The sequence below is a fragment of the Nomascus leucogenys genome, chromosome 5 (assembly GCF_006542625.1).
Source record: "Nomascus leucogenys isolate Asia chromosome 5, Asia_NLE_v1, whole genome shotgun sequence".
NCBI classification, from domain to species: Eukaryota; Metazoa; Chordata; class Mammalia; order Primates; family Hylobatidae; genus Nomascus; species Nomascus leucogenys.
In genome coordinates, this window is record NC_044385.1 from 62755703 (window position 1) to 62781051 (window position 25349).

At 44.6% G+C, this 25349-nt stretch overlaps 1 protein-coding gene and 1 non-coding gene across 2 annotated transcripts; one reads left to right on the forward strand and one right to left on the reverse strand.

The window, feature by feature from the left end:
- Positions 1 to 3874: 3874 nt before the first annotated feature.
- SAP18 (Sin3A associated protein 18) lies at positions 3875 to 12324 on the reverse strand. Its single transcript, XM_003279175.4, has 4 exons — positions 12163 to 12324; positions 11849 to 11958; positions 5772 to 5894; positions 3875 to 5512 (listed from the first exon to the last, which is right to left on the reverse strand). The coding sequence occupies exons 1-4, from the start codon at positions 12289 to 12291 to the stop codon at positions 5356 to 5358; spliced, it is 519 nt and encodes a 172-aa protein (XP_003279223.2). The 5' UTR covers positions 12292 to 12324; the 3' UTR covers positions 3875 to 5355.
- Positions 12325 to 12885: 561 nt separating this feature from the next.
- On the forward strand, positions 12886 to 12957 carry LOC115835288. The gene has a single exon (XR_004030277.1). It is a non-coding gene; the product is annotated as a small nucleolar RNA SNORD27 (small nucleolar RNA).
- The last annotated feature ends 12392 nt before the right edge of the window (positions 12958 to 25349 follow it).

Sequence of the window (25349 nt, forward strand, 5' to 3'; positions counted from 1 at the left end):
AGCTACAATTCAGGTGACATTTGGGTGAGGACACAGCCAAACCACATCGATGGGCAATAAAGACTGTTAAGCATTTCTGATTATCTGCAAGGGAGCACCAGTTTAGTGGTGGCCCCTCAGTTTGTCCAAGTCATATTTCCCTAACCCTTAACACCTCCCTCCTACGATCTTAGTTTCTGTTCTTAGAACTGATGCTTCCAGCTTGTCAAGCTTCAAATATTGGGATCTTTCAAGTGTGTCTTCCCACTGCTGTTAAAATGAAATCCAAGATCCTTATTTTGGCTTACATGGCCCTATGTGATTTGACCCCAGCTTGCTTCTTCCTCCTGTGCCTTGTGCTCCAGCCACATCACCCTCTTCCACTCCGTTCTTCCTGCCCCCGGGCCTCACACAGGCTGCTCTCATCCTGGAATACTCTTTCCCACCCACTGTGCTAACACTCCCTCATCCTTAATTGGTGGACACTTGATGTTTTTGTCTGCCCCCAACTACTGCCCTTAAGAACTTACAGGCCAGCGCCAGGCTCAACCAAGCAACATCACAACTTCTGACCACACTGGTCAAGTCAGGTCAATGAAAGCCCATTCTGGGACTGGGGAAGTACTGGGAAAGAGCAGCACACTTCTGGAGATGCAGAGGTACAGCTGGAGCCGTGAAGGGAGGGCCGGCCTGTGGAGGAGCCCTCGCAACAGAGTTGAGGTGGTGGTGGCGCTCAAGGATCAGCTGGGCCTGAAGTCAGCTAGCTCTACCCTGGACTCTTCTGTTAAATGATGCATAAGCTCCTTGCCCTTGAGCCAGCTGGAGTTTTCTGTTACTTCAGACTTTGAGCCCTGGCTAATACGCTCTCAGATTAAGTATCATTTTATCAGACTTTACCTATCTTCCTGGTTTAAAAGAGATCTTCCCCCTTAGTTCTTTCTCAGCACCTTATTCTCGTCCTTCATAGTATTTGGTAGAATTTAATAAATTCTATTTAATAAAATATTTGGGTATACATTTATTTAATATTTGTCTCCCCCGCTGGACCACAAAAGCTCAGTAAGGGCAAGGACCTTTGTTTGCTTGCTTTGTCCATTACCCGAGCACCTAGCGGTTTAAAAGGTTTATTGTGTGAATTAGTGATTACATCAAAGAGTTGAGATCTTACAATGCCAGGGATGGTTCTAAATGCTATACATTTATTAATGTGTATAATTAACTGTTTGAGGTAGGTACCCAATTTTTCAAATGAGGAAATTGAGGCTTTAATGATTAACTTTCCATGTCCGATTTCCCATCCCAAGTCTTGTTTGTTGCCAAGCCCTACGGAGGCTCCGTCTTTTAACATCTTCCTACCACTACCCAGATTCTCACCTAGATTATTACAATTCTTTAGAATTATCTGATACTCCTCTTTATCTGGAACTCCTGCCAAAGGTCAGTAGGTGAGTGCTTTACTGATTGTGAGCTCATCGTTTCCTCTCTTGTTCATGCTGTGCGCTTTATTGGAGTGTATATCCCACTCCACTTTTAGGAGTTGAACAAGCTTAAATGCCATCTGTAGAAAACCATTCATTATCCTACCACAGTTTCAGTAGCAGTTCTTTCTTGTGACATTTTTCTGTCCACCTTTTATCAATATTTGCACCTTTTCCTCCTTACTAGACTGTAAGATTTTGAGGAAGGATCTGCATCTGTGTCAAATCTTTGTATTGCCAGGTTCATAGCATCTGGTACATAAAATAGGCACTCATCTAAAATTTTCAAGGATTTTTTAATATCCCTCAGAAGGTTCACCTCATTCTTTTTTGTTTTGTTCTGTTTTGTTTTTTGAGCCTCCCTCTGTTGCCCAGGCTGGAGTGCAATAGTGAGATCTCGGCTCACTGTAACCTCTGCCTCCCAGATTCAAGTGATTCTCCTGCCTCAGCCTCCCGAGTAGCTGGGATTACAGGCATGTGCCACCATGCCTGGCTAATTTTTGTATTTTTAGTAGAGATGGGGTTTCACTGTGTTGCCCAGGCTGGTTTTGAACTCCTGACCTCAGGTCATCTGCCAACCTCAGCCTCCCAAAATGCTGAGATTACAGGTGTGAGCCACTGCACCCGGCCAAATCCTGGTTAAATTTTCTTATGAGTTAGTTGTAACTGGGTTGACATAGTACCCTGGGTAGAGCAGGAAATTCTGAACAGCTGAAGGCACAAATTGAAGAGGCTAGAAATACCTCTTTTCTCTTTAAAATAGCCTACCTTTACTGAATATTCACTGCCCACCAGGCTCTCCCCTAATTTCACTGACTCCTCCCAAGTTTTATGAGGTAGGGATATCATTACACCTTCCTATAATAAAGTCTGCATTAACATTCCCAGGCTAAGGACTTTTGCTTATTACAACTACTTTTTAGTATTAAAATTACTTTTATGTTTAGCTTATTTCCCATAAAGATTTCTTGAGGGGGAGAATCCATGATTTTGTCTTCACAGAATAGTTGCCTAGTCATGATTAATCCTTTCTAACAGAATAAACATAACTTCCTTCAAGCTTGTGCCATTGCAGACTCTAGGAAATTACTTATTTGCAAAAGCAACCTATATTTAAGTAATAGAAGACAAACCAGAACAGGCAGACATCTGGCTGCTCTTAACACATTCAAAGTGGAAACTATGACCATGTCCTATTTTTTTTTTTGAGAGGCATTTTGAGTTTGTATAAAAACAAGAGGTCTACTTTAGGTAACTAGGCAAAAATTGCTACTTGTAGGGAATAACATCACTACAAGAATAGTATGTCAATGTAGTGTGGGTGGATGCCAGACTGTAAGAAACTGAGGATAAAAGAAACAATTGAGTATGAAAGAACATTATTTCTGGAAATGTTTCAACCAATCCTCTATTTTTGGCTACCTAGGTCCAATACCCCATTTTTGAGCTGTTAAATAGCCCCTCAATCTGGGCCTCATTGTCACCTATAAATGGCAACTATAGTCACTGTATCTCAGTTGTGGTTACATGAGGTAATGCTGGTAAAGTTGTTCCTTAGCACAGTATCAATGTTCCTTACTTATGGGGTCATGTCTGGATAAACTCATCATGAGTTGAAAATATCCTAAGATGTTCAGTTCACAGCTGGTTTATTGGGATGTAGCCCCATAATAAGCTGAGGACCGTAGTGAATGGCTTATTGCTTATGCACCATTGCAAAGCTGAAAAATCTAAAGTTGAACTATCATAACTTGGGAACCATCTGTGTTTGGCACAAGTAAACACTTAAATCATAGTTACAAACTTGATTTAGAGTGCTGCCTTCTGTTTCACAAAAACAGGTCTGAAATGTGTTTAACTGAACAAGAAAGAGGTATATCAAGTTCAGCTCCTTATTATGTTCAATTTTAGATAATTTTAAACCTAGCCTAATGTTTCTTTCTACCCCCATTCACATCTGCCCCTCACATGCATAAAACCGATACCTAAAACATTACCTGAGTCAATGATCAGCTGGGCATAACCGTCCCAGTGTTTGTACACCGTGAAAAATTAAAAAGACATTATAGGCAATATCATGTACTGTAACACATATTCCAAAGGGAAAACGTCAATTCCAAAATACCTAGGAGCAAATGAGGCAACCAGGGCAGACACTAAAGCACTGAGCAAGACGCTGTCACGATGACTACTTATTTCTGTTTTATATGTGGGGAAACAGCTCAGTTATTACTCAAAGCCACACTTACCAAAGCCAGAGGTAAACTAGTACAAGTCTTCTGATTCTTGGCATTATATTCAATAAATTCACTAGGTATTCTCTAACTGTAGTTTTGATGGAATATTGAAATCTTTAAAGGAAAAATTCCATGTTGGAACCAAGCAAAGGGTGGAACTTGACAAACCAGCCCAACCACTTTGGCTTACAAAGTCCTTTATTTAGTTCCTACCCTCTTCATCTGCATAGTAAATCACAGGGTTCCTCCCCCACTGCCACCACGAATAGGAAGTTAATCGTGGCTATTCTCCAAAAAGCTAGGTGCAAATTAACTTTATGGCTCCAGTCTATCTAATCTGAATGAATAAACAACCTAGAGGTTTGGGGTAAACCACAGCACAGAAGAGGCACCAGATCTAGGCTCCAGGCTGGTCTCTGCCATTGCTAACAGGGACACCAATTCCACAGAATCATTAGATTTTAAATGGCTATTTTTTGTATGTACCAGATAAAACTAGTGCAATTTTATTGCTGCTAGTACTTTTTTTTTTTTAAATTTTGGGATATACACTTTCAATTGGCTACTGTAACAAACTAAAGGGAATTTACAATACACTGTCATACTGTTCATAAACTTCAAAATGAGAGTAGTGCCATGGAAGAGAAGAGATCCAGTTTTAATATCACTTTATGGCCAATAATCAGTATTTATTGTTTCTCATTTGTCAGGCACTATTCTAAGCTCTTAAAATATTCAGTCTTAACAATCCTATAGGCTGTTATCTCCATTTTACAAAATAAAGACTCAATTTATCCAAGGTTGCAGAGTCACTGCTGCAATCAGGACTTAAATGTTCTGCTGCACTGGTCTTCACTGCTTTACTGCCTCTCAAATCAGATGCACGCCAGTACCTAGCACACAAGAGGGTGTGAATACCTCCTATTCAGCCTGACATTGTCCTTGGCTCTTCTCCCTGGGTCTCAAGATTCCTCCTTCACCCCTCCCTCCATCTGCAGATCTCCAAGGTAAACCTTTCTACCTGTACCGAAACCCTTGTTTCCTCTGAACTGGTTCCAGCCTTTAAAATGCCCTATTCCCCACATGTTAAAAATTTAAGTGCTCATTGTGGTGCCTTTCTTTAACCTTTTATGTCATGGTACCCTGATCAAGGCGGGACAATCTCTTCCAACACAGCTTCAACTTGCCTCAGCTTATACTATTCCAAACTGCCTCTGCTGCCACTTGAGCTCACTCTCACATGTCCTTTCCAACTGCATACAGCAGTCTACACCACAATCTCATGTTTGATTACATCCGTGGCTTTCTTGTTGTGCCCCTTTGGGCTTAACCATACGCTCCTCCACTACTTAGAATAAACCCTGTTCCCAGGCCTCCATTAACTTTCACACTCAGGCTGATTACACACATATATTTAACAGTACAGTTTTACACAGAATGCTAAGAGCACTTTTCTTCATATTTTACAGAAGGGCTTGAAACATACAGACTTTCTATTAGTAATCATACAATAGTACATCCAAATCTAATTCCTAAATAGATGATGCATTATAATTTGTTTAGAATTTAAAGGCTTAATGGCAATAATCAGGGGAGGAAAAAGAGTAAGTTTATTTTACATAACTGACGGAAAAATAAATTCAAGAAATAGTAAATAGAATTTAATATGGTCTCATGCGCCCTGAAGGAGGTGGTGCCCGATTTGGAGGGGTAATTGCTATGTCCAAGTAATCTCCTATCTGGAACTTCTGTGACTGCAGGGTCATGGAATCATCAGTCCCTTTTCTGCCAGACATGGTGCTGCCAATCTCCTTAACTCTGCAAGAAAGAAAATCAACTGTTAATGGATCCAAATCAATGAAACCCAATTATGTACTACAAAGTGAATATGGCACTGGATTTGCTCCATCATTTTATAACACAGTTCCAAAATTTAACTACTTTATTAAACCAAACCATGTATTAATATAAACCCATATTTTCCCACTAACAAGATTCATTGAAGGAGTTATCTGTATCAGTTAAAACATACTAAAAACAAAGAGAATACAGGACTTAAAAATGAGAAGTTACCTACCGATAGCCAGGTCTTTTAACATCTGTAAAAACGATTGCAAAATTGAAGTGAGTGCCCTTCTTTCTAGCTTCTGGGTAGACTTCTTTTACTAAGCTTGTCAGTTCTTTCAAGGTTGCATCCATCCTGGATTTTTTTTAAAAAAGACATTTACATTTGCTTAATCAATAATATTAAAAGGGATACTGACCATGAGTTAATTACATATATCTGAGTTGTGACTTACATTAGAAACTGCCAGGGTCTTATACTAGAGTTTAATTTTAAAGCAGCTAAAAATACTATTTGCCTCCAAAAACTCCGTGTACCAGCCTTACTGCTGGAAATTTCAATTAATTAGACTCTTAGTGCTAAAAGGGACTTCAGAGATTCTATATGCTATCTTCTGTTGCTACACAACACCTTATGGCCTAGTGATTTACCTAAGGGTAACTAGTCTAAATAAATCCAAATATGCAAAATAGACGTATCCCATTAGTTCTAAGACATGTACCCTTCCACATTTTAGCATCTCTTGAAATTGGAATGTATCTCAGAATCAATATACTAGGAAAGCATTTTAATACTGATGTTTTGTTTTTGAGAGAGTCTCGCTCTGTCGCCCAGGCTAGAGTGCAGTGACGTGACCTCAGCTCACTGCAACCTCCGCATCCCAGGTTCAAGGAATTCTCCTGCCTCAGCTTCCTGAGTACCTGGGATTACAGATGCCCACCACCACGCCCAGGTAATTTTTGTATTTTTAGTAGAGACAGGGTTTCACCATGTTCGCCATGCTGGTCTCGAACTCCTGACTTCAAGTGATCCACCTATCTTAGCCTCCCAAAGTGCTAGGATTGATTACAAGCGTGAGCCACTGCACCCAGCCAGATGTGTTTCTTCTTTCTTAGATAGAATCTTAAGTTTTGCAACAGATAAGAGTCCTAGAGCCAATGAAATAGACAAAATTTTCTTATGATGAAGCACAGGCTCTTGTCACAATAAAGTTTCTTACCCTGCAAATACTGATTTGAATGCAACTTTCATATAGTCCCCTGAGCTAATAGAGCACAATCTGAAAAAATATTTTAAAATATAAGCATCTTAGAAATAACCTAGTATACATTTTTTTGCCAGGTGCAGTGGCTCCTGCCTGTAATCCCAGCACTTTGGGAAGCCAAGGCGGGTGGATCACCTGAGGCCAGGAGCTCAAGTTCGAGAGCAGCCTGGCCAACGTCGTGAAACCCCGTTTCTACTAAAAATACAAAAATTTGCCAGGCATTGTGGCACACAACTGTAGCCTATAATCCCAGCTACTCAAGAGGCTGAGACAAGAGAATCGCTTGACCTGGGAGACAGAGGCTGCAATGAGCCAAGACTGTGCCACTGTAGTCCAGCCTGGGTGACAGACTGAGACTCTGTCTCAAAAACAAAAAAACCTGAGGTCACACTGGTTTATCTGTCTCAGAGGTGACTTTTTTTTTTTTTTTTTGAGACGGAGTCTCCCTCTGTCACCCAGGCTGGAGTGCAGTGGCGCAATCTCGGCTCACTGCAAGCTCCGCCTCCCGGGTTCACGCCATTCTCCTGCCTCAGCCTCCCGAGTGGCTGGGACTACAAGCGCCCGCCACTACGCCCGGCTAATTTTTTGTATTTTTAGTAGAGGCGGGGTTTCACCGTGGTCTCGATCTCCTGACCTCATGATCCGCCCCCCTCAGCCTCCCAAAGTGCTGGGATTACAGGCTTGAGCCACCGCGCCCGGCCTCATTTATATTTCAAACATACCTTATACACAGCTGGAATATAATTTTATACATCATTTTAAGTAATTTTGTGCATGAAAGGAAGTTTGGTGCATGCCTGTAATCCCAGCTACTCAGGAGGCTGAGGCAGGAAAATCGCTTAAACCTGGGAGGCAGAGGTTGCAGTGAGCTGAGATTGTGCCACTGTACTCCAGCCTGAATGACAGAGCAAGACTCTGTCTCCAAAAAAAAAAAAAAAGTTGGTGAGAACTTATGTGTGCAATCTTCCACCGGTGTCACGTCAGCTCTCAAAGTTTCAGATTTTGTGGCTATCAGATTTTGGACTTGCAATGCTCAATCTATATTCTGATACACAGGACATACTTATGATGATATATACCAGAAAATTTTTCCCTTTCTAAAAATATTTTCAATATTGTCTTGCTCTTAATGAATTTGGGGGATTTATATCACACCTTTTATCAGTTCTGACAGTGTGAAACCTACACAAGCTTCCCACCTTCTAAGGACTGTCTTTCCAGACCAACAATTGGAGTGCCAAGTGTTGCTTTTTCATCACTAGTCAGAAGCTTGAGGACAGGGTGGGGGGTTCAGTACTTGTGTCAGCTTGACGAAGCTACAAGTCCCCAGACATTCAACCAAACCCTAACCTAGGTATTGCTGTGAGATATTTTATAGATGTGACTAAAGTCAACAACCAATTGACCTTAAATTCAGAGGTCTATCCTATATAATCTAGGTAGGCCTGATTCTATTAGTTGAAAGGCCCTAAGAGCAGCCTTTCCTTCCTGAGAATCTGCCCTACAGATTTGACAATTAAGGGCCTAGACAGCCCCCACAATCACATAAGCCAATTCTTTGCAATGAAGCTTTTTTTTTTTTTTTTTTTTTTGAGATGGAGTCTCGCTGTCGCCCAGGCTGGAGTGCAGTGGCACCGATCTCGGCTCACTGCAACCTCTGCCACCTGGGTTCAAGCAATTCTCCTGCCTCAGCCTCCCAAGTAATTGGGATTACAGGCACCCACCACCATGCCTGGCTAATTTTTGTATTTTTAGCAGAGACGGGGTTTCACCATGTTGGCCAGGCTGGTCTCCAACTCCTGACCTCATGATCCGCCCACCCTGGCCTCCCAAAGTGCTGGGATTACAGGTGTGAGCCACCGCTCCCAGCAGAAACAAATCTCTTAGCACATCTCTCCCAATTCTGTTTTTCTGGCTGAGTCCTGACTGACTGGTGAACACAGCCTGCCTCTACTGGGCTCCTCTGGACTTCCACTCCTTTTTCCATAACTTGTCTTGGGACTGCCTACTTTAACCCCACAGTCTGCTTCTCCAAATTGAGAATTTCCAGTATATGTTAACTAATTTTCCCTCATTACTATTTCTGGGAGTGAGGGCAGGCCTTTGTGTTACCCCCATACCAATCATCCAATCTTTCAGAATCTTTTCTTTGGCCACCATTTTGAGATATATAACTTAAGGCTTTGTTTGGTTGCAATTTATGGATGGTATAGTTTAGGACAGGATTTTGTAATTTTTTTTCTTGATTCAGAATAGAAGGTCTGTGGAACAACCTCACTCTGCCATTTTAACCCTAAAAATCACTCTATTCATCCGCTTTCCCTGATAAAAGGACTTACTACAGGGAGGAGCAGTACCTTCTTGACTTTATACCCTCAGGATCTAAGCACACACAGCACCTGGCAAATAGGAACTCTTATTTGTTGGAAGAAGCATACACTTTAATTTCTGAAAAGAGATTTTCATCAAGCCATTATTCAACAGTTCTTCCATATAAGTTAAATCAACCTTCCTAGAACACTTACCCTTGAGTGATGCTTAAGTACAAGTATTACACTACTGCATAAATTTAACAAGCACCTCCAAATAAGACAAGCTCCCAATCTTCAAGGGATTAGCTCTAGTGTACAGGGCTTAAATAGTTTAAAATTATACATCTTTTGGGGAATATAAAATAGTGCAGCTGCTATGAAAAAGTTTGGTGGTTCCTCAAAAATTAAACAAAACTAACATATGACCCAGGAATCCACTCCTAGGTACATACCCAAAAGAACTGATAGCAGGGACACAAACACATTTGTATGCCAATGTTCACAGCAGCATTATTCACAATGGCAAAAAAGGTGAAACAACCCAAGTGTCCATCAATAGATGAGTACATATGTGATGCACACATACAACGAAATACGATTCAGCCTTGACAAGGCTAAATGGATGCTACAACATTAACCCTAAAAACACCATGAAATAAGCTAATCACAAAATAACAAATACTGTAACGAGTTCACTGAAATGAAATATGCAGAATAGGCAAATTCATATATAGACAGATAATACGTTAGAGGCTACAAGGGGATGGGGCAGGGGAGGAAGGGAAATTATTAATAGGCACAGAGTGTCCTTAAACGGGTACCAGCACACTGGGCATGGTGGTGTGTGCCTGTAGTCTCAGCTGCTTGAGCCAAGGAGCTCGAATCCAGCTTGGGGAACAGAGCAAGACTCTGTCTCTTTAAAAATTAAAAAAAGGCGGGATGAGGTACAGGGTTTCTGTTGGAGAGAGGGATAAAAACTTGTAGAAACAGTGGTTGCACAACAATTTGAATGCTATTAATGCCACCAAATTGTACACTTAGAAATGGTTAATGACCAGGTGCGGTGGCTCACGCCCGTAATCCAACCACTTTGGGAGGCCAAGGCGGGCGGATCACTTGAGGTCAGGAGTTCGAGACCAGCCTGGCCAACATGGTGAAACCCTGTCTCTACTAAAAATACAAAAATTAGCCAGGCGTGGTGGCGGGCGCCTGTAATCCCAGCTACTGAGGAGGCTGAGGCGTGAGAATCGCTTGAACCCGGGAGGCAGAGGTTGCAGTGAGCTGAGATCGTGCCACTGCACTCCAGCCTGGGTGACAGAGTGAGACTCAAAAAATAAAAATAAAAGAAATGGTTAACACAGCAAATTTTGTTATATATGCACACACATATATATTTTGAGACGGAGTCTCGCTCTGTCGCCCAGGCTGGAGTACAGTGACGCAATCTCACCTCACTGCAACTTCCACTTCCCAGGTTCAAGCGATCCTCCTGCCTCAGTCTCCCAATTAGCTGGGATTACAATTCTGCGCCACCACACCCGGCTAATTTTTGCATTTTTAGTAGAGACAGTGTTTCATCACGCTGGCCAGACTGGTCTCGAACTCCTGACCTCAAGTGATCCGCCAGCCTCAGCCTCCCAAAGTGCTGGGATTACAGGCATAAGCCACCGTGCCTGGCTTGTTATAACATCTTTTTTTTTTTTTTTTTTTTTTTTTTTTTTTTTTTTTATCTATCTTTTTATCACAATAAAAAATTTATTTTAGGCCGGGCGCGGTAGCTCACACCTGTAATCCCAGCACTTTGGGAGGCTGAGGCAGGCAGATCACTTGAGGTCAGGAGTTCGAGCCCAGCCTGGTCAATACGGTGAAACCCCATCTCTACTAAAAATACAAAAATTAGCCAGGAGTGGTGGTGGGCACCTGTAATCCCAGCTACTTGGGAGGCTGAGTCAGAAGAATCAATTGAATCCAGGAGGTGGAGGTTGCAGTGAGCCGAGATGGCACCACTGCACTCCAGCCTGGGCAACAGAGCGAGACTGTCTCAAAAATATACAGAGAGAGTATATACATATATTTTTCAATTACACACCTTTTATTTATACTAAAAAGCCATTATGGTGTCAATCCAAGGAGTTACGTGCAGCACTAAAGACAAGCCTGCAGTAGTTTGTAGGGAGGTACACCCAAGAAATAAACATTCAGGAACCACCTTCACTAAACACATATCAAAAGCTTTTCCATTAACCCTTAGAGAAGAAATAACTCGGGTTTTGGTAGTTTATTTTTCACTTTTGGTGCTTTGGTACCTAAGGCTTAATATTACGTGGAAATGCTCTTTGAGAATAACAAATACCACTCGACAGCATCACTCTCCCTTAGCATGTTGTCCTAGTGCAATTTATTTGACTATGAGTCCCTTTAGGGAGGATACTACAACTTAATTATCTACCTATCACTTTTGTACCTAGCAGCCATAACAGTGAATGCAATCTTGGGTCTGTCCATTCTTAACCGCCCAAAAGTTGCAACATTAATCACAAAAGCGTTACAATACAGGCAAATCTCCTTTCACCTAACAACAAAAACTTCTAACTTCCTGAAAGCTGAGTCCGAAGGCCCCAGGTGGAGAAATGAAATTGAAATCAAGGAGAATAACTCTACACTGGCAAAGGCAATTAACTGTTGTTCCAGGTTCCCAGCCCGGGTCCCTGAGCCCACCCCGCCCTCCTCACCAAGTGTAGATCTGCAACTCGCTAGACGGTACATTTCCCCGGGAGAACTCGTCCATTCGGTGGTGGCGGCCGTTATTGGTGGTGAAGACCCGTAGCAACAGTGGGCATGTCTGACGGAGAGAGAAAACGGAAGGGCATAAGTTAAAAACACCAGCTGCGAACCCGGACCTCATCTCTCTTCCCGAGGCGTTGCGGCCTCCGAGCCGCCCCGAGACCAAAAACACCATCTCCTCCCGCACACAGGCCGCGCCTCTGCACCCGGCCGGGCTCATCCCCAACCTCTTCCCGGACCTCAAAGCGGAGGGGGCCTTCACCTTTTCGCGGTCGATCGGCTTTTCTGGCTCCTTCTTAATTTCCTCCTGGGTAACGCGCGACTCCACCGCCATCTTTCTCCTACGGCCCGCGAGACGCTCGCCCTGACCTCCGACCCCTGCAGCGAGCATGAGCAGGAAGTCTCTCGCGAAGAGAAGCTCGACACTTTATAGTCGGCCAGGGGCTGGGCGGGGCGTCTCCTAGCGCAGGCGCACTTCCGTGCGTGGCGTGCAAGCCCGGGCGCGCCTGCGTGTTGCGACTTCGGGAAAAGGCGGGTGCTGGCGTCAGCGGGGAGGAGGTGCTTAGCGTCCGTCGCCTAGCAGTTGGTTGCCGGGATGTTTTTTTCCCTTAAATATTCACAGGCGAAATAAGCTTAAGGTGGCGTTTTCACAGTAATGACGAAAACCTTATTGGACACAAAACGTTCCTTTATTAGCAAAGTATAGATCTTTCTGATGAAAGAACAGGCCCTCGATGCCCGCCCCTGAGGTAAGCCGGAAGAGGGGCCGCCAGCTTAAGTGATCCGGGAGCGATCCTTCCAGCCACACACAGTTCGGGTGGCTTAGAGACCTGAACGCGTACAGCAAATCCAGAACTTGTAGGAAATAACGTTCTAGAATATCTTCAGGACCTATGGGTGGGAATATATGATACAAAAACAACTAACTTGAAGCAATTGATTTGACTGGGTTACGACAAAAATAATCTGACCTTCAAAATACATAACTCCATGATGAACCCAAAATGCCAAGTATATGACTGAACTTACAAGTGATACCATCTTACGACTGAAGAGTGGGAAAAAAAAAATACATCATAAGAGAGAAGCCACACAGTAGGAGAAATTTGTTACACATATGATTGACAAAGGCAGTTATCCAGAATGTATAGGATCTAAACAGACAACCCAATCGAAAAATGGATAAAATTACTGAACAGGTGCTTTGGCAATGACAAAATCCAGATAGTCAACAAACATGTAAGGTGCGCAAGCGCATTACGAATCAGGGAAATGCATTAAAACCACAATTAGTTTCAATTGATTGGTTTTTAAGTCACACCCACTAGATTGGCAAAAATTAGGAACTCTGGCCGGACGTGGTGGTGGCTCACGCCTGTAATCCCATCATTTTGGGAGGCCGAGTCAGGCGGATTATTTGACCTCCTGACTCCCGACTTGAGGTCAGGAGTTTGAGACAAGCCTGGCCAACACGATGAGACTCCGTCTCCACTAAAAATACAAAAAAAAAAAAAAAAATTAGCCAAGAGTGGTGGCAGGCGCCTGTGATCCCAGCTACTGGGAAGGCAGAGGCAGAAGAATTGCTTGAATCTGGGAGGTGGAGGTGATAGGTTACAGTGAGTGGAGATCGTGCCACTGCAGTCCAGCAACCTAGATGACAGAGTGAGACTCCGTCTCAAAAAAAAAAAAAAAAAAATACGGCCGGTCGTGGTGGCTCACCCCAGTAATCCCAGCACTTTGGGAGGTCAAGACGGGTGGATCACTTGAAGTCAGGAGTTCGAGACCAGCCTAACCAACATGGTGAAGCCCCGTCTCTACTAAAAATACAAAATTAGCCACTCGTGGTGTCACAAGCCTGTAATCCCAGCTACTTGGGAGGCTGAGGCAGGAGAATCACTTGAACCGGGAGGCGGAGGCTGCAGTGAGCCAAGATCATGCCATTGTACTCCAGTCTGGCCAACAAGAGCAAAACTCCGAAACTCCGTCTTAAAGCAAACAAAAAATCTAGGCACTCTGACAGTAGCAAGTGTTTGTAGGCTACTGGGAATTCTCATATACTGCTGGTAAGAATGTAAACTGGAACACCTGCTTTAGAAAGTAGTACTTACCCTAGAGAAAATCTTGCTCAAGTGTATCCAGAGACATTACAAGAATGTTCTTAGCTATATTGTTCATGAGAACAAAAAGCTGGAAACAGCCCAAGTGTCCATCAACAGTAGGACAGTTCAGTGAATTGTGGTGTACTAGACAGCAGTAAAACTACCAATCAACAATGGGATACTATAAAGCAACACAAATTTACAATCTACAGTCATATGAAACAATGTGAATCTCACAAACATGGTGGTGAATATAAGAAACCAAAGACAAAAACGTTTTTACTGTATGAATTCATTTTCAAAACATTCAAAAGCAGGCAATACTAAAATATATTGTTCAAGAGAATTCCCAGTTAACAAAATTATAAAGAAAATGGAGAAGTAATTATAATTACCAGAAAAGTCTGAGTAGTAATGACCTCTGAGTATAGAAGGGAATTGTAATAAGGGAGGGGCAAATGGAATCCTTCTAGAGTGTTGGCAACATTCCATTTTTTTTTAACCTAGGTGGGGGTTACATAGCTGTTTTAATTAAAATTACTTTTTTTTTTTTTTGAGACAGAGTCTCGCTCTGTCACCAGGCTAGAGTGCAGTGCAGTGGCACAATCTTGGCTCACTGCAACCTCTGTCTCACGGGTTCAAGCAATTCTCTGCGTCAGCCTCCCCAGTAGCTGGGATTACAGGCACCCGCCACCATGCCCAGCTATTTTTTTTGAATTTTTAGTAGAGACGAGGTTTCACCATGTTGGCCAGGCTGGTATTGAACTCCTAACCTTGTGATCCACCCGCCTCAGCCTCCCAAAGTGCTGGGATTACAGGCATGAGCCACCAAGCCTGGCCTGAATTAAAATTACTCTTTAAAGAGTACATTTATGTTATTATTATTGAGATGGTCTTGCTTTGTCACCCAGGCTGGAGTCCAGTGATGGAATCATGACTCACTGCAGCCTTGACTTCCTGGCTCCAGCAATCCTCCCACCTCAGCCTCCTGGGTAGCTGGGACCGTGTAGCCAGGAACACAGGCGCAAGCCACCATGCTGGGCTAATTTTTGTAGAGATAGGACTTCTCCATTTTGGCCAGGCTGGTCTCAAACTCCTGACCTCAAGCTATCCACCCTCCTCAGCCTCCCAAACTGCTGGGATTACAGGCAAGAGCCACTGTGCCCAACCCCATTTATATTTTTATGCACCCCTCTGTACTAATGCTATACCTTGCTATTTTAAAAATACATAATTCAATAGAAAAAATGACAAAAGACATGGATGGGCCAGGTGCGGTGGCTGACGCCTGTAATCTCAGCACTTTGGGAGGCTGAGATGGGTGGACAGCTTGAGGTCAGGAGTTCGAGACCAGCCTGGCCAGCATGGTGAAATCCTCTCTACTAAAAATACAAAAATTAGCTGGGCGTGGTGGCAGGTGCCTGTAATACCAGCTACTCTGGAGGCTGAGGCAGAAGAATCGCTTGAACCCAGGAAGCGGAGGTTGCAGTGAGCCAAGATCTTGCCACTGCACTCCAGCCTTAGCAACAGAGCCATACACCGTCTCAAAACAAAAACAAAACAAAAAATAATGGGCATTTCATGGAAGATTAAATGAAGGTAAACATATGAAGATACCCGACCTCAAGAATAGTCATAAAAATGCAAAGTTAAACACATATAACATTTCACTCTACTAGATTAACCAAAATGTGAAAGTCTGACAATTAAGTGCTCACAAGGATATGGAGAAAAGGGGATTCTTATAGATTGCTCTCATCCACTTTAGAAAACTGATTGGCAGGGCCGGGCGCGGTGGCTCACTCCTGTAATCCCAGCACCTTGGGAGGCCGAGGCGGGTGGATCACAAGGTCAGGAGATCGAGACCATCCTGGCTAACACGGTGAAACCCCATCTCTACTAAAAATACAAAAAATTAGCCGGGCCTGGTGCCGGGCACCTGTAGTCCCAGCTACTCAGGAGGCTGAGGCAGGAGAATGGCGTGAACCCAGGAGGAGCTTGCAGTGAGCCGAGATGGCGCCACTGCACTCCAGCCTGGGCGACAGAGCAAGACTCCATCTCAAAAAAACAAACAAACAAAAAAAGAAAACTGATTGGCATCACCTAGAAAGATTCAATATGTGTACACCTTAAGACTCAGCTATTCTGGCTGGGCGCAGTGGCTCACGCCTGTAATCCCAACACTCTGGGAGGCCGAGGTGGGCAGATCACCTGAGGTTGGGAGTTCAAGACCAGCCTGACCAACATTGAGAAACCCCATCTCTACTAAAAATACAAAATTAGCCAGGCATGGTGGTGCATGCCTGTAATCCCAGCTACTTGGGAGGCTGAGGCAGGAGAATTGTTTGAATCTGGGAGGTGGAGGTTGCAGTGAGCCCAGATTGCACCATTGCACTCCAGCCTGGGCAACAAGAGCGAAACTCCATCTCAAAACAAAAAAAAGACTCAGCTATTCTATGCCTTATATGTAACTCAGAAAAACTGTTGACCATGAGCACAAGGCAGCAGTTTAAATAATATTATAATGTGTTTATTCATAATAACTAGAAACAATTCAACTGCCTACCTAGAGTATATTCGTAAAATGGAATACTATAAAGACTTGAAAGTAAATAAATGAATCAGTACTCTTTTTTAAAGCTTTTTTATGATTTTTATTTATTTTTTATTTTTTTGAGATGGCGTCTCACTCTGTCGCCAGGCTGGAGCACAGTGGTGCGATCTTGGCTCCCTGCAATCTCTGCCTTCCAGGTTCAAGAAATTCTCCTGCCTCAGCCTCCTGAGTAGCTGGGATTACAGGCACGCACCACCATTACAGGAAGTCAGGAACCCTGAATGGAGGGACCGGCTGAAGCCATGGCAGAAGAACGTGGATTGTGAAGGTTTCATGGACATTTATTAGTTCTCCAAATTAATACTTTTATAATTTCTTACGCCTGTCTTTACTGCAATCTCTGAACATAAATTGTGAAGATTTCATGGACACTTATCACTTCCCCAATCAATACCCTTGTGATTTCCTATGCCTGCCTTTAATCTCTTAATCCCATCATCTTCGTAAGCTGAGGAGGATGTATGTCACCTCAGGACCCTGTGATGATTGCGTTAACTGCACAAATTGTTTGTAGAGCATGTGTGTTTGAACAATCTGAAATCTGGGCACCTTGAAAAAAGAACAGGATAACAGCAATGTTCAGGGAACAAGAGAGATAACCTTAAACTCTGACTGCCAGTGAGCCGGGTGGAACAGAGCCATATTTCTCTTCTTTCAAAAGCAAATGGGAGAAATATCGCTGAATTCTTTTTCTCAGCAAGGAACATCCTGAGAAGGGGAATGCGTCCCTGAGGGTAGGCCTCTAAAATGGCCGCTTCGGGGGGCGGCCATCTTTTATGGTCAAGCTGTAGGGATAAAATAAGCCCCAGTCTCCTGTAGCGCTCCCAGGCTTATTAGGAGGAGGAAATTCTCGCCTAATAAATTTTGGTCAGACCGGTTGTCGGCTCTCAAACCGTGTCTCCTGATAAGATGTTATCAAGGACAATGTGTGCCTGAAACTTCATTCGCAATTTAATTTCGCCATGGTCCTGTGATCTAGCCCTGCCTCCATTTGCCTTGTGATATCTTATTACCTTGTGAAGCACGTGATCTCTGTGACCCACACCCTATTCGTACACTCCCTCCCCTTTTGAAAATCACTAAGAAAAACTTGCTGGTTTTGCGGCTCAGGGGGCATCACGGAAGCTGCTGACATGTGATGTCTCCCCCGGATACCTAGCTTTAAAATTTCTCTGTTTTGTACTGTGTCCCTTTATTTCTCAGACCGGCCGACACTTAGGGAAAATAGAAAAGAACCTACGTGAAATATCGGGGGTGAATTTCACCCGATATCTGGCTGAATTTTCCCCTGATACATGCCCAGCTAATTTGTGTATTTTTAGTAGAGATGGGGTTTCACCATGTCGGCCAGGATGGTCTCAATCTCCTGACCTCATGATCTGCTCACCTGAGCCTCCCAAAGTGCTGGCTGGGATTACAGGCATGAGTCACTGCGCCTGGCCTACTTTTTTTAAAAAGTAGAAAAAGCAAGTCACAGAACACATATGATAGGATTCAATTTATGCAGTTTATTCAATTTAGAGGGGGAAATAGGAACCCCTCACCTAAAAATACTGTTTAGGGAAACAAACATGAGTAGTAAAACTATAAAGAGAAGCGGGGGAAATAAACATTAAATTCAGTTTAGTGTTACCTCTGAGGGTAAGCTTGGGTGATGCAATTTATGAAGGGCATCCACAGCTTCTAACATACTGGTAATATAGGTAATATACTCTTTCTCACTAGGAGGAGTGTGTTTTTTATTCTTTACATTGTAGCTGTACATCTTAGAAACTCTTTTATATGTGTGATTTAGATTACTCTTTTAAAATAGTTACTTACTTTTGAGACAGGGTCTGGCTCAGCTGCCCAGGCTGGAATGCATTGGCATAATCTCGATCTCAGCTCACTGCAGCCTCTGCCTCCTGGACTCAAGCAATCCTCCCACTTCAGCCTCCCATGTGGCTGGGACCACAGGCCGCACCACCACACCTGGCTAATTTTTTGTAGAAATGGGGTTTTGCCACGTTACCCCTGTATGTCTCAAACTCCTGGGCTCGGCAGGGTGCGGTGGCTCACGCCTGTAAGCCCAGCACTTTGGGAGGCCGAGGCAGGTGGATCACGAGGTCAGGAGATCGAGACCATCTTGGCTAACACAGCGAAACCCCGTCTCTACTAAAAATACAAAAAATTAGCCAGGCGTGGTGGTGGGCACTTATAGTCCCAGCTACTCGGGAGGCTTAGGCAGGAGAACGGCGTGAACCTGGGTGAGAATCCGTCTAAAAAAAAAAAAATTCCTGCCCTCAAGCAATTCACCACCTTGGCCTCCCAAAGTGCTGAGATTACAAGCGTGACTAAGCGCACCCAGCCATAAAAAATTTATTTTTTCATTGTGCCTAGAATAGGCATGCATGCAGAATTGCATGCAGGCAATATTTGTTTTTTCAAAAAGATATTTAAATTTTCTCCCCAGTTCTATGATTCTAGTATATCCTTTTTAAAAATTTTATTTTTCCGAATAAGGAAGAATTCTAGGATGATTCTAGTATTGTATCTTTTTCAAAACCTCCATAATATAAAAATGCAGACACATGAGGGCACTCTAATCAATCCATTAAAGGGAAAACATTGAAACTATGAAAATGAAGAACTTCACAACCTTTTATTGGTGATAATGGGGAGGGTTCGTTTCTTAGATATAAGCTCTCATTTTGGGACCTTTCCAAATAACCAGCTCTCATCAAAATGAAACTTTCCGACATCTTGAGGCAGTAGAAGCCTTCAGCAGCCCTCATTCTACCTACATGGACTTGTAAAACCAGCTCTGAATTGCTCCTAAAATTGTAATATTTAAGGGTATGCATCTTTCCTTTCTTTCTTTTTAGAATTTACGTGGACAAGTATTACGCTTCTAAGTAATATACCCAAGGGAATTGAAAGCAGGGACTCAGGTATTTGTGCACCAGTGTTCATAGCAGTATTATTCACAGTAGCCAAAAGGTAGAAACAATCTGAATGTCCATCAACAGATGGAAAGATATACATAGAATGGAATATTCAGCTTTCAAAAGGAATAAAATCCTGACACGTTACAACGTGGGTGAACCTAGAAAACATTATGCTAAGTGAAATAAGCCAGACACAAAAGAACAAACATTGTATGACTTCATCTATAAGAGGCACATAGAATGAACAGGCAAATTCATAGGCAGAAAGTAAAACAGAGGCTGCCAGGGGCTGGTGGGTATGTGGGGAGTGGGAAGTTATTGCTTAATGGGTACAGAGTTTCTGTTTGAGATGATGCAAAAATTCTGGATATGGATGGTGGGGATGGTTGCACAACATAGTGAACATAATTTTTTTTTTTTCACACAAAACAATAAACATTTTCTAAAAGTACATATGAACAAAAAGATGCATATCAAACATATTAGGAAGGTTGCACGTGGGAAGACAGGGAATAGAAATGGGGGGTGGGAATTAAAGAAAATAAATGAGAGAGGGACTTTGTATGGATCAATGATAATAACGCAATCCTCTATTTGACAAAGAAGAAGGAGAAGGAAGAGGAAGAAAAAGAAAGTGGGATAAAGGATCAGAAAGGGAGGAAAATAGAAAAAATTAGAGTATGACTCCAGAGTAGACCTGTTTTGTTGTCGCTTGGTTCGTTGGTTGGTTTGACAGTTGTATTTTTCATATGTTTCGCCATGTTGGCCAGGCTGGTCTCAGCTCCTAGCCTCAAGTGATCAACCTGCCTCAGCCTCCCAGAGTACTGGGACTACAGGCGTGAGCCACCACGTACAGCCCCCACATTGCTTCTGGCCTCTGTGGTAGACCTCCCAGACGGGGCGGCTGGGCAGAGGTGCTCCCACATCCCAGACGGGGCGGGCAGGCAGAGGTGCTCCTCACTTCCTAGACGGGGTGGCGGCCAGGCAGAGGGGCTCCTCACTTCCCGGACGGGGCGGCTCGGCAGAGGTGCTCATCACATCCCAGATGATGGGTGGCCGGGCAGAGGTGCCCCTCACTTCCCAGACGGGGCAGCCGGGCAGAGGCGCCCCTCACATCCCAGAAGGGGCGGCCGGGCAGAGGCGCCCCTCACTTCCCAGATGGGGTGGCCGCGCAGAGGCGCTCCTCACTTCCCAGACGGGGTGGCGGAGGCCTCCCCAGAAGGGGGCTGGGCAGAGGCGCTCCTCACTTCCCAGACGGGGCAGCCGGGCAGAGTCGCTCCTACATCCCAGACGATGGGCGGCCGGGCAGAGGCGCTCCTCACATCCCAGACAATGGGCGGCCGGGCAGAGACGTTCCTCACTTCCTAGACGGGGTGGCGGCCGGGCAGAGGCGCTCCTCACCTCCCAGACGGGGCGGCCGGGCAGAGGAGCTCCTCATAACCCAGACGATGGGCGGCCAGGCAGAGACGCTCCCCACTTCCCAGACGGGGCGGCGGCCGGGCAGAGGCTGCAATCCCAGCACCCTGGGAGACCAAGGCAGGCGGCTGGGAGGCGGAGGCTGCAGCGAGCCAAGACCACGCCACCGCACTCCAGCCCGGGCAACACCGAGCACCGAATGAGCGAGCCTCCGTCTGCAGTCCCAGCACCTCAGGAGGCGGAGGCGGGCAGAGCACTGGAGGTCAGGAGCTGGACACCAGCCTGGCCGACATGGCGAAACCGCGCCTCCAGCCAAAGTAGTAAAACCAGGGAGGGGTGGTGGCGCGCGGCGGCAGTCCCAGGCAGCCCGCAGGCCAGGGCAGGAGAATCACGGGAGCCAGACGCAGGGAGTCTGCAGCGAGCCGAGTTTACTCCAGCCTGGGCCACAGAGGAAAGAAAGAAAAGAAAGAAAGAGAGAGAGAGGGAGGGAGGGAGGGAAAGAAAGGAAAGAAAGCGGGCGGGCAGGCAAGCATAGTGAACATAATTAAAGTCACTGAATTGTACACCAAAAAATTGTTAAAATAACACGTTACATAAATTTTATCAGAATTTTAAAAATTAAAAAAAGTGAACATCCGAAGTATGTAAAAAATAAGTCATCAGACTCTCCACTCTTCTTTTTCTACTCTCTCTCTTTTGTGTGTCCTAGCATTATGAATCTAGGAAAAGGCAGATTCTCCGAATTAAAATCAGAAATATGTAATGAGGAGTTCTAAAGAATATGCCTCAGTCAATCACTGCAACTCCATGGCATTCTCTGCTGTTAATATGAAGAAGAATGACCTTCTAATAGCAGGGAAATAAGTGAACACTATACAAAATGTGCTTCTGGAGAAGATTTAATGAAATGTATTATTCATAGAACTTTCTGGTTCTTTATAAAAGTTGTGGATTATAAATTTGAATCTCTAGGGGTATTATTAATGCTTTTCAAATTCCTCACATGACACTCTTTCCTTCAGGTGCATCTGTAGGCGACAAGGGGTACAGCATTCATAAGCACAATATTTACTGGGCTCTTTTTTACAAAGGGGTGTATGTGAACAGTCTCAGTAATGCATCTACTTGTTACCAAGAGTAAAGACTGGGCGCAAAGGCTCACACCTGTAATCCCAGCACTTTGGGAGGCTGAGGCAGGAATATCACTTGAGTCCAGGAGTTCAAGACCAGCCTGGGCAACATTATCACGACCCCTGTCTCTTAAAAAAAAAAAAAAAAATAGCTGTGGTGGCACGTGCCTGTAGTCCCAGGTACTCAGGAAGCTGGAGGTGGGAAGTTTGTATGAGCCCAGGAGGTCAAGGCTGCAGTGAGCCATGATTGTGTAACTGTACAACTCTGCTGCTTAGACAGCAGAGTGAGATCCTGTCTCAAAAAAGGAGTCAAAAATATATATAAATTTCCATAACAATCCTAGAAGAATTAAGCTTACAGGTAGTACAATTATTACTTAGACTATATATTTCTTTTCTTTTTGGTTTTTGATACAGAGTCTCTCTCTCTTGCCCAGGCTGGAGTGCAGTGGCCACCTTGGCTCACTGCAACCTTCGCCTCCACACTTCAAGCGATTCTCCTGCCTCAGCCTCCCGAGCGGCTGGGATTACAGGCACATGCCACCACACTTGGCTAATTTTTATAATTTTTAGTAGAGACAGAGTTTCGCCACGTTGGCTAGGCTGGTCTCAAATTCCTGACCTCAGGTGATCCGGCCACCTTCACCTCCCAAAGTGCTGGGATTACAGGCGTGAGCCATCTCGCCTGGCCCTTTTTTCTTTTTTTTAAGACAAAGAGTCTCACTCTGGCGCCCAGGCTGGAGGGCAGTGGCATGATCATAACTCATTGCAGCCTCCAACTCCTGGGCTCAAGGGATCCTCCCTCCTCAGCTTCCTGAGCAGCTTGTACTACAGGCATGAACCACCACATCCAACTCATTTTTTAATACTTTACTGTAGAGATTGAGTCTTGCTATGTTGCCCAGAATGGTCTTGAGCTCTTGGCCTCAGGTGATTCTCCTACCTCTGCCTCACAAAATCCTAGGATTACAAGCATAAGCCACCAAGCCCACGTGGTTACTTTCTGCTATCCTAAGAACTTTTTTTTTTGGGGGGGGGGGCGGGGGGACAGAGTCTCCCTCTGTCTCCCAGACTGGAGTGCAATGGCACGATATCCGCTCACTTTGCCCTCTGCCTCCTGCGTTCAAGCAATTGTCCTGTCTCCCTTTCCAAGTAGGTGGCATCACGTGTTCACACCACGACACCCAGCTAATTTTTGTATTGTCAGTAGAGACGGAGTTTCACCATATTAATCAGGCTGGTCTCAGCACTCCTGACCTCAAGTGATCCACCTGCCTTGGCCTCCAAGGGTTCCCAAAGTGCTGGTGTCTGGTGGGTTCCTGGTCTCTCTGACTTCAAAAATGGAGCCAGGGACCCTTACAGTGAGTGTTACAGCTCTTAAATACGGCACGGTAAGTGTTACAGCTTTTTTTTTTTTTTTGAGATGGAGTCTCGCTCTGTCACGCAGGCTGGAGTGCAGTGGCGCGATCTCGGCTCACTGTAAGCTCCGCCTCCCCGGTTCACGCCGTTCTCCTGCCTCAGCCTCTCCCAGTAGCTGGGACTACAGGCGCCCGCCACCACGCCTAGCTAATTTTTTTGTATTTTTAGTAGAGACGGGGTTTCACCGAGGTCTCGATCTCCTGACCTCGTGATCCGCCCGCCTTAGCCTCCCAAAGTGCTGGGATTACAAGCGTGAGCCACCGCGCCCGGCCCCACGTGTTACAGCTCTTAAAGATGGCATGGTGTCATGCTCTTAACCACGGCATGGACCCGAAAAGCAGGCAACAGCAAAATTTATTGGGAAGCGTGAAAGAGCAAAGACTCCACAGTCCAGAAGGAGACTGGAGCTGGTTGTAATTGCTGGCTAAGCAGGGGTCCAGGGAGGGGGAGTGGGGTGGCCAGCTTTTATTACCTTATTTGTCCCCGCCCATGTCCTGCTGATTGGTCCATTTTCCAGAGTGCTGATTGGTCCATTTTACAGGGCACTGATTGGTCCATTTTACAAACCTCTAGCTAGCTACAGAACACTGGTTGGTGCGTTTTTACAGAGTGCTGATTGGTGCATTTTACAAACCTCTAGCTAGCTACAGAGTGCTGATTGGTGCATTTTACAAACCTCTAGCTAGCTACAGAGTGCTGATTGGTGCATTTTACAATCCTCTTGTAAGACAGAAAAGTTGTCCAAGTCCCCACTCCACCCAGGAAGTCCAGCTGGCTTCACTTCTCACTGGGATTACAGGCATGAGCCACCACGCCTGGCCAGAACTCTGTATTTTTACAAATGAGCTCAAGTGCCTGTTTGGCATCAGCACTACAGGCAATGCTGCCATGAATCAGTCCTGATCCTCCTAACTGGTCTTGCTGTGTCACCCCTACTGGCATTCTTCACACTATAGCCAGAGGGGTAGTGTTTTAAAAGTCGTAATCCCTTGATTAAAAACCTTCAAAGTATCCATTGTACTTTGGAACAAAAGCTGACTTCCATACTAAGGTACTGATGACTCCTCCGCCCTCCTCTCCCGCCATCCTCCTAATTCGCTGCTCTGCAGCCCTGTGGGCCTTCCCTACCAGCCCAGGAGGTTAACACTTGCTGCTTCCTCTACCTGAGACAATCTTCCCCCACACCCTTGTCCCATCCTCAGTCCTCACTCAGTCTATTATCAAAGTAATCTCAGAGAGGCCTTTCTCAGCTTTAGTAATGTAGAGTTCTCTCTACCTCCCTCCTCCATCAGCAATCGCTTGTTTATTTCTCATAGCATCTCTCGTTTCTGATTTATGTGACTTACGTCACCCTCTCTTTATAGAATGTAAACTCCCTGAGGGCAGAGGCTCTGTCTTACCTCTGCATCCCCAGCTCCTAGCCCAGTCCACAGAGCCTACCTAGCACATAGCTAGTGCTCAGTTAGTGCCTATTGAATTACATAAATGAACAGTTGGATAAATTACTAGGCTGTTCCCACCAATTAGATCTTGAGGTGTAGGATTTGGAAACCCACTTACTTTTAAGCCAGTGGAACAGAATAAGGGGTGGCATTGTGTTTTCAGAAAGTTGAAATGTCTCTCATTTTACTCCCTAATTTAAGCATTAGAATGATTAGATGGAAAATGGTTTTCAAACATTCCACTTCCTCAAGAGTCTGCAGAGTGTCAGCAACATATTTACCAGGGGCAAGCTGTAGAGGCCTCCTAAAGTGCTGGGATTACACAAGTGAGCCACTGCTCCCAAATAAATGTATACCTGGTATTAAAATATGTGTTACATGGTTAAAGACATTTTAGGGCCA

Excerpts from the sequence above, each read along its gene's own strand:
- SAP18 (XM_003279175.4), bottom strand. The coding sequence starts at position 12,291 with ATGCTCGCTGCAGGGGTCGGAGGTCAGGGCGAGCGTCTCGCGGGCCGT. Across the intron at positions 11,959-12,162 it reads AGCCGATCGACCGCGAAAAG|ACATGCCCACTGTTGCTACG; the intron begins GTGAAGGCCCCC and ends TCTCTCCGTCAG. Across the intron at positions 5,513-5,771 it reads GTTAAAAGACCTGGCTATCG|AGTTAAGGAGATTGGCAGCA; the intron begins GTAGGTAACTTC and ends TCTTTCTTGCAG.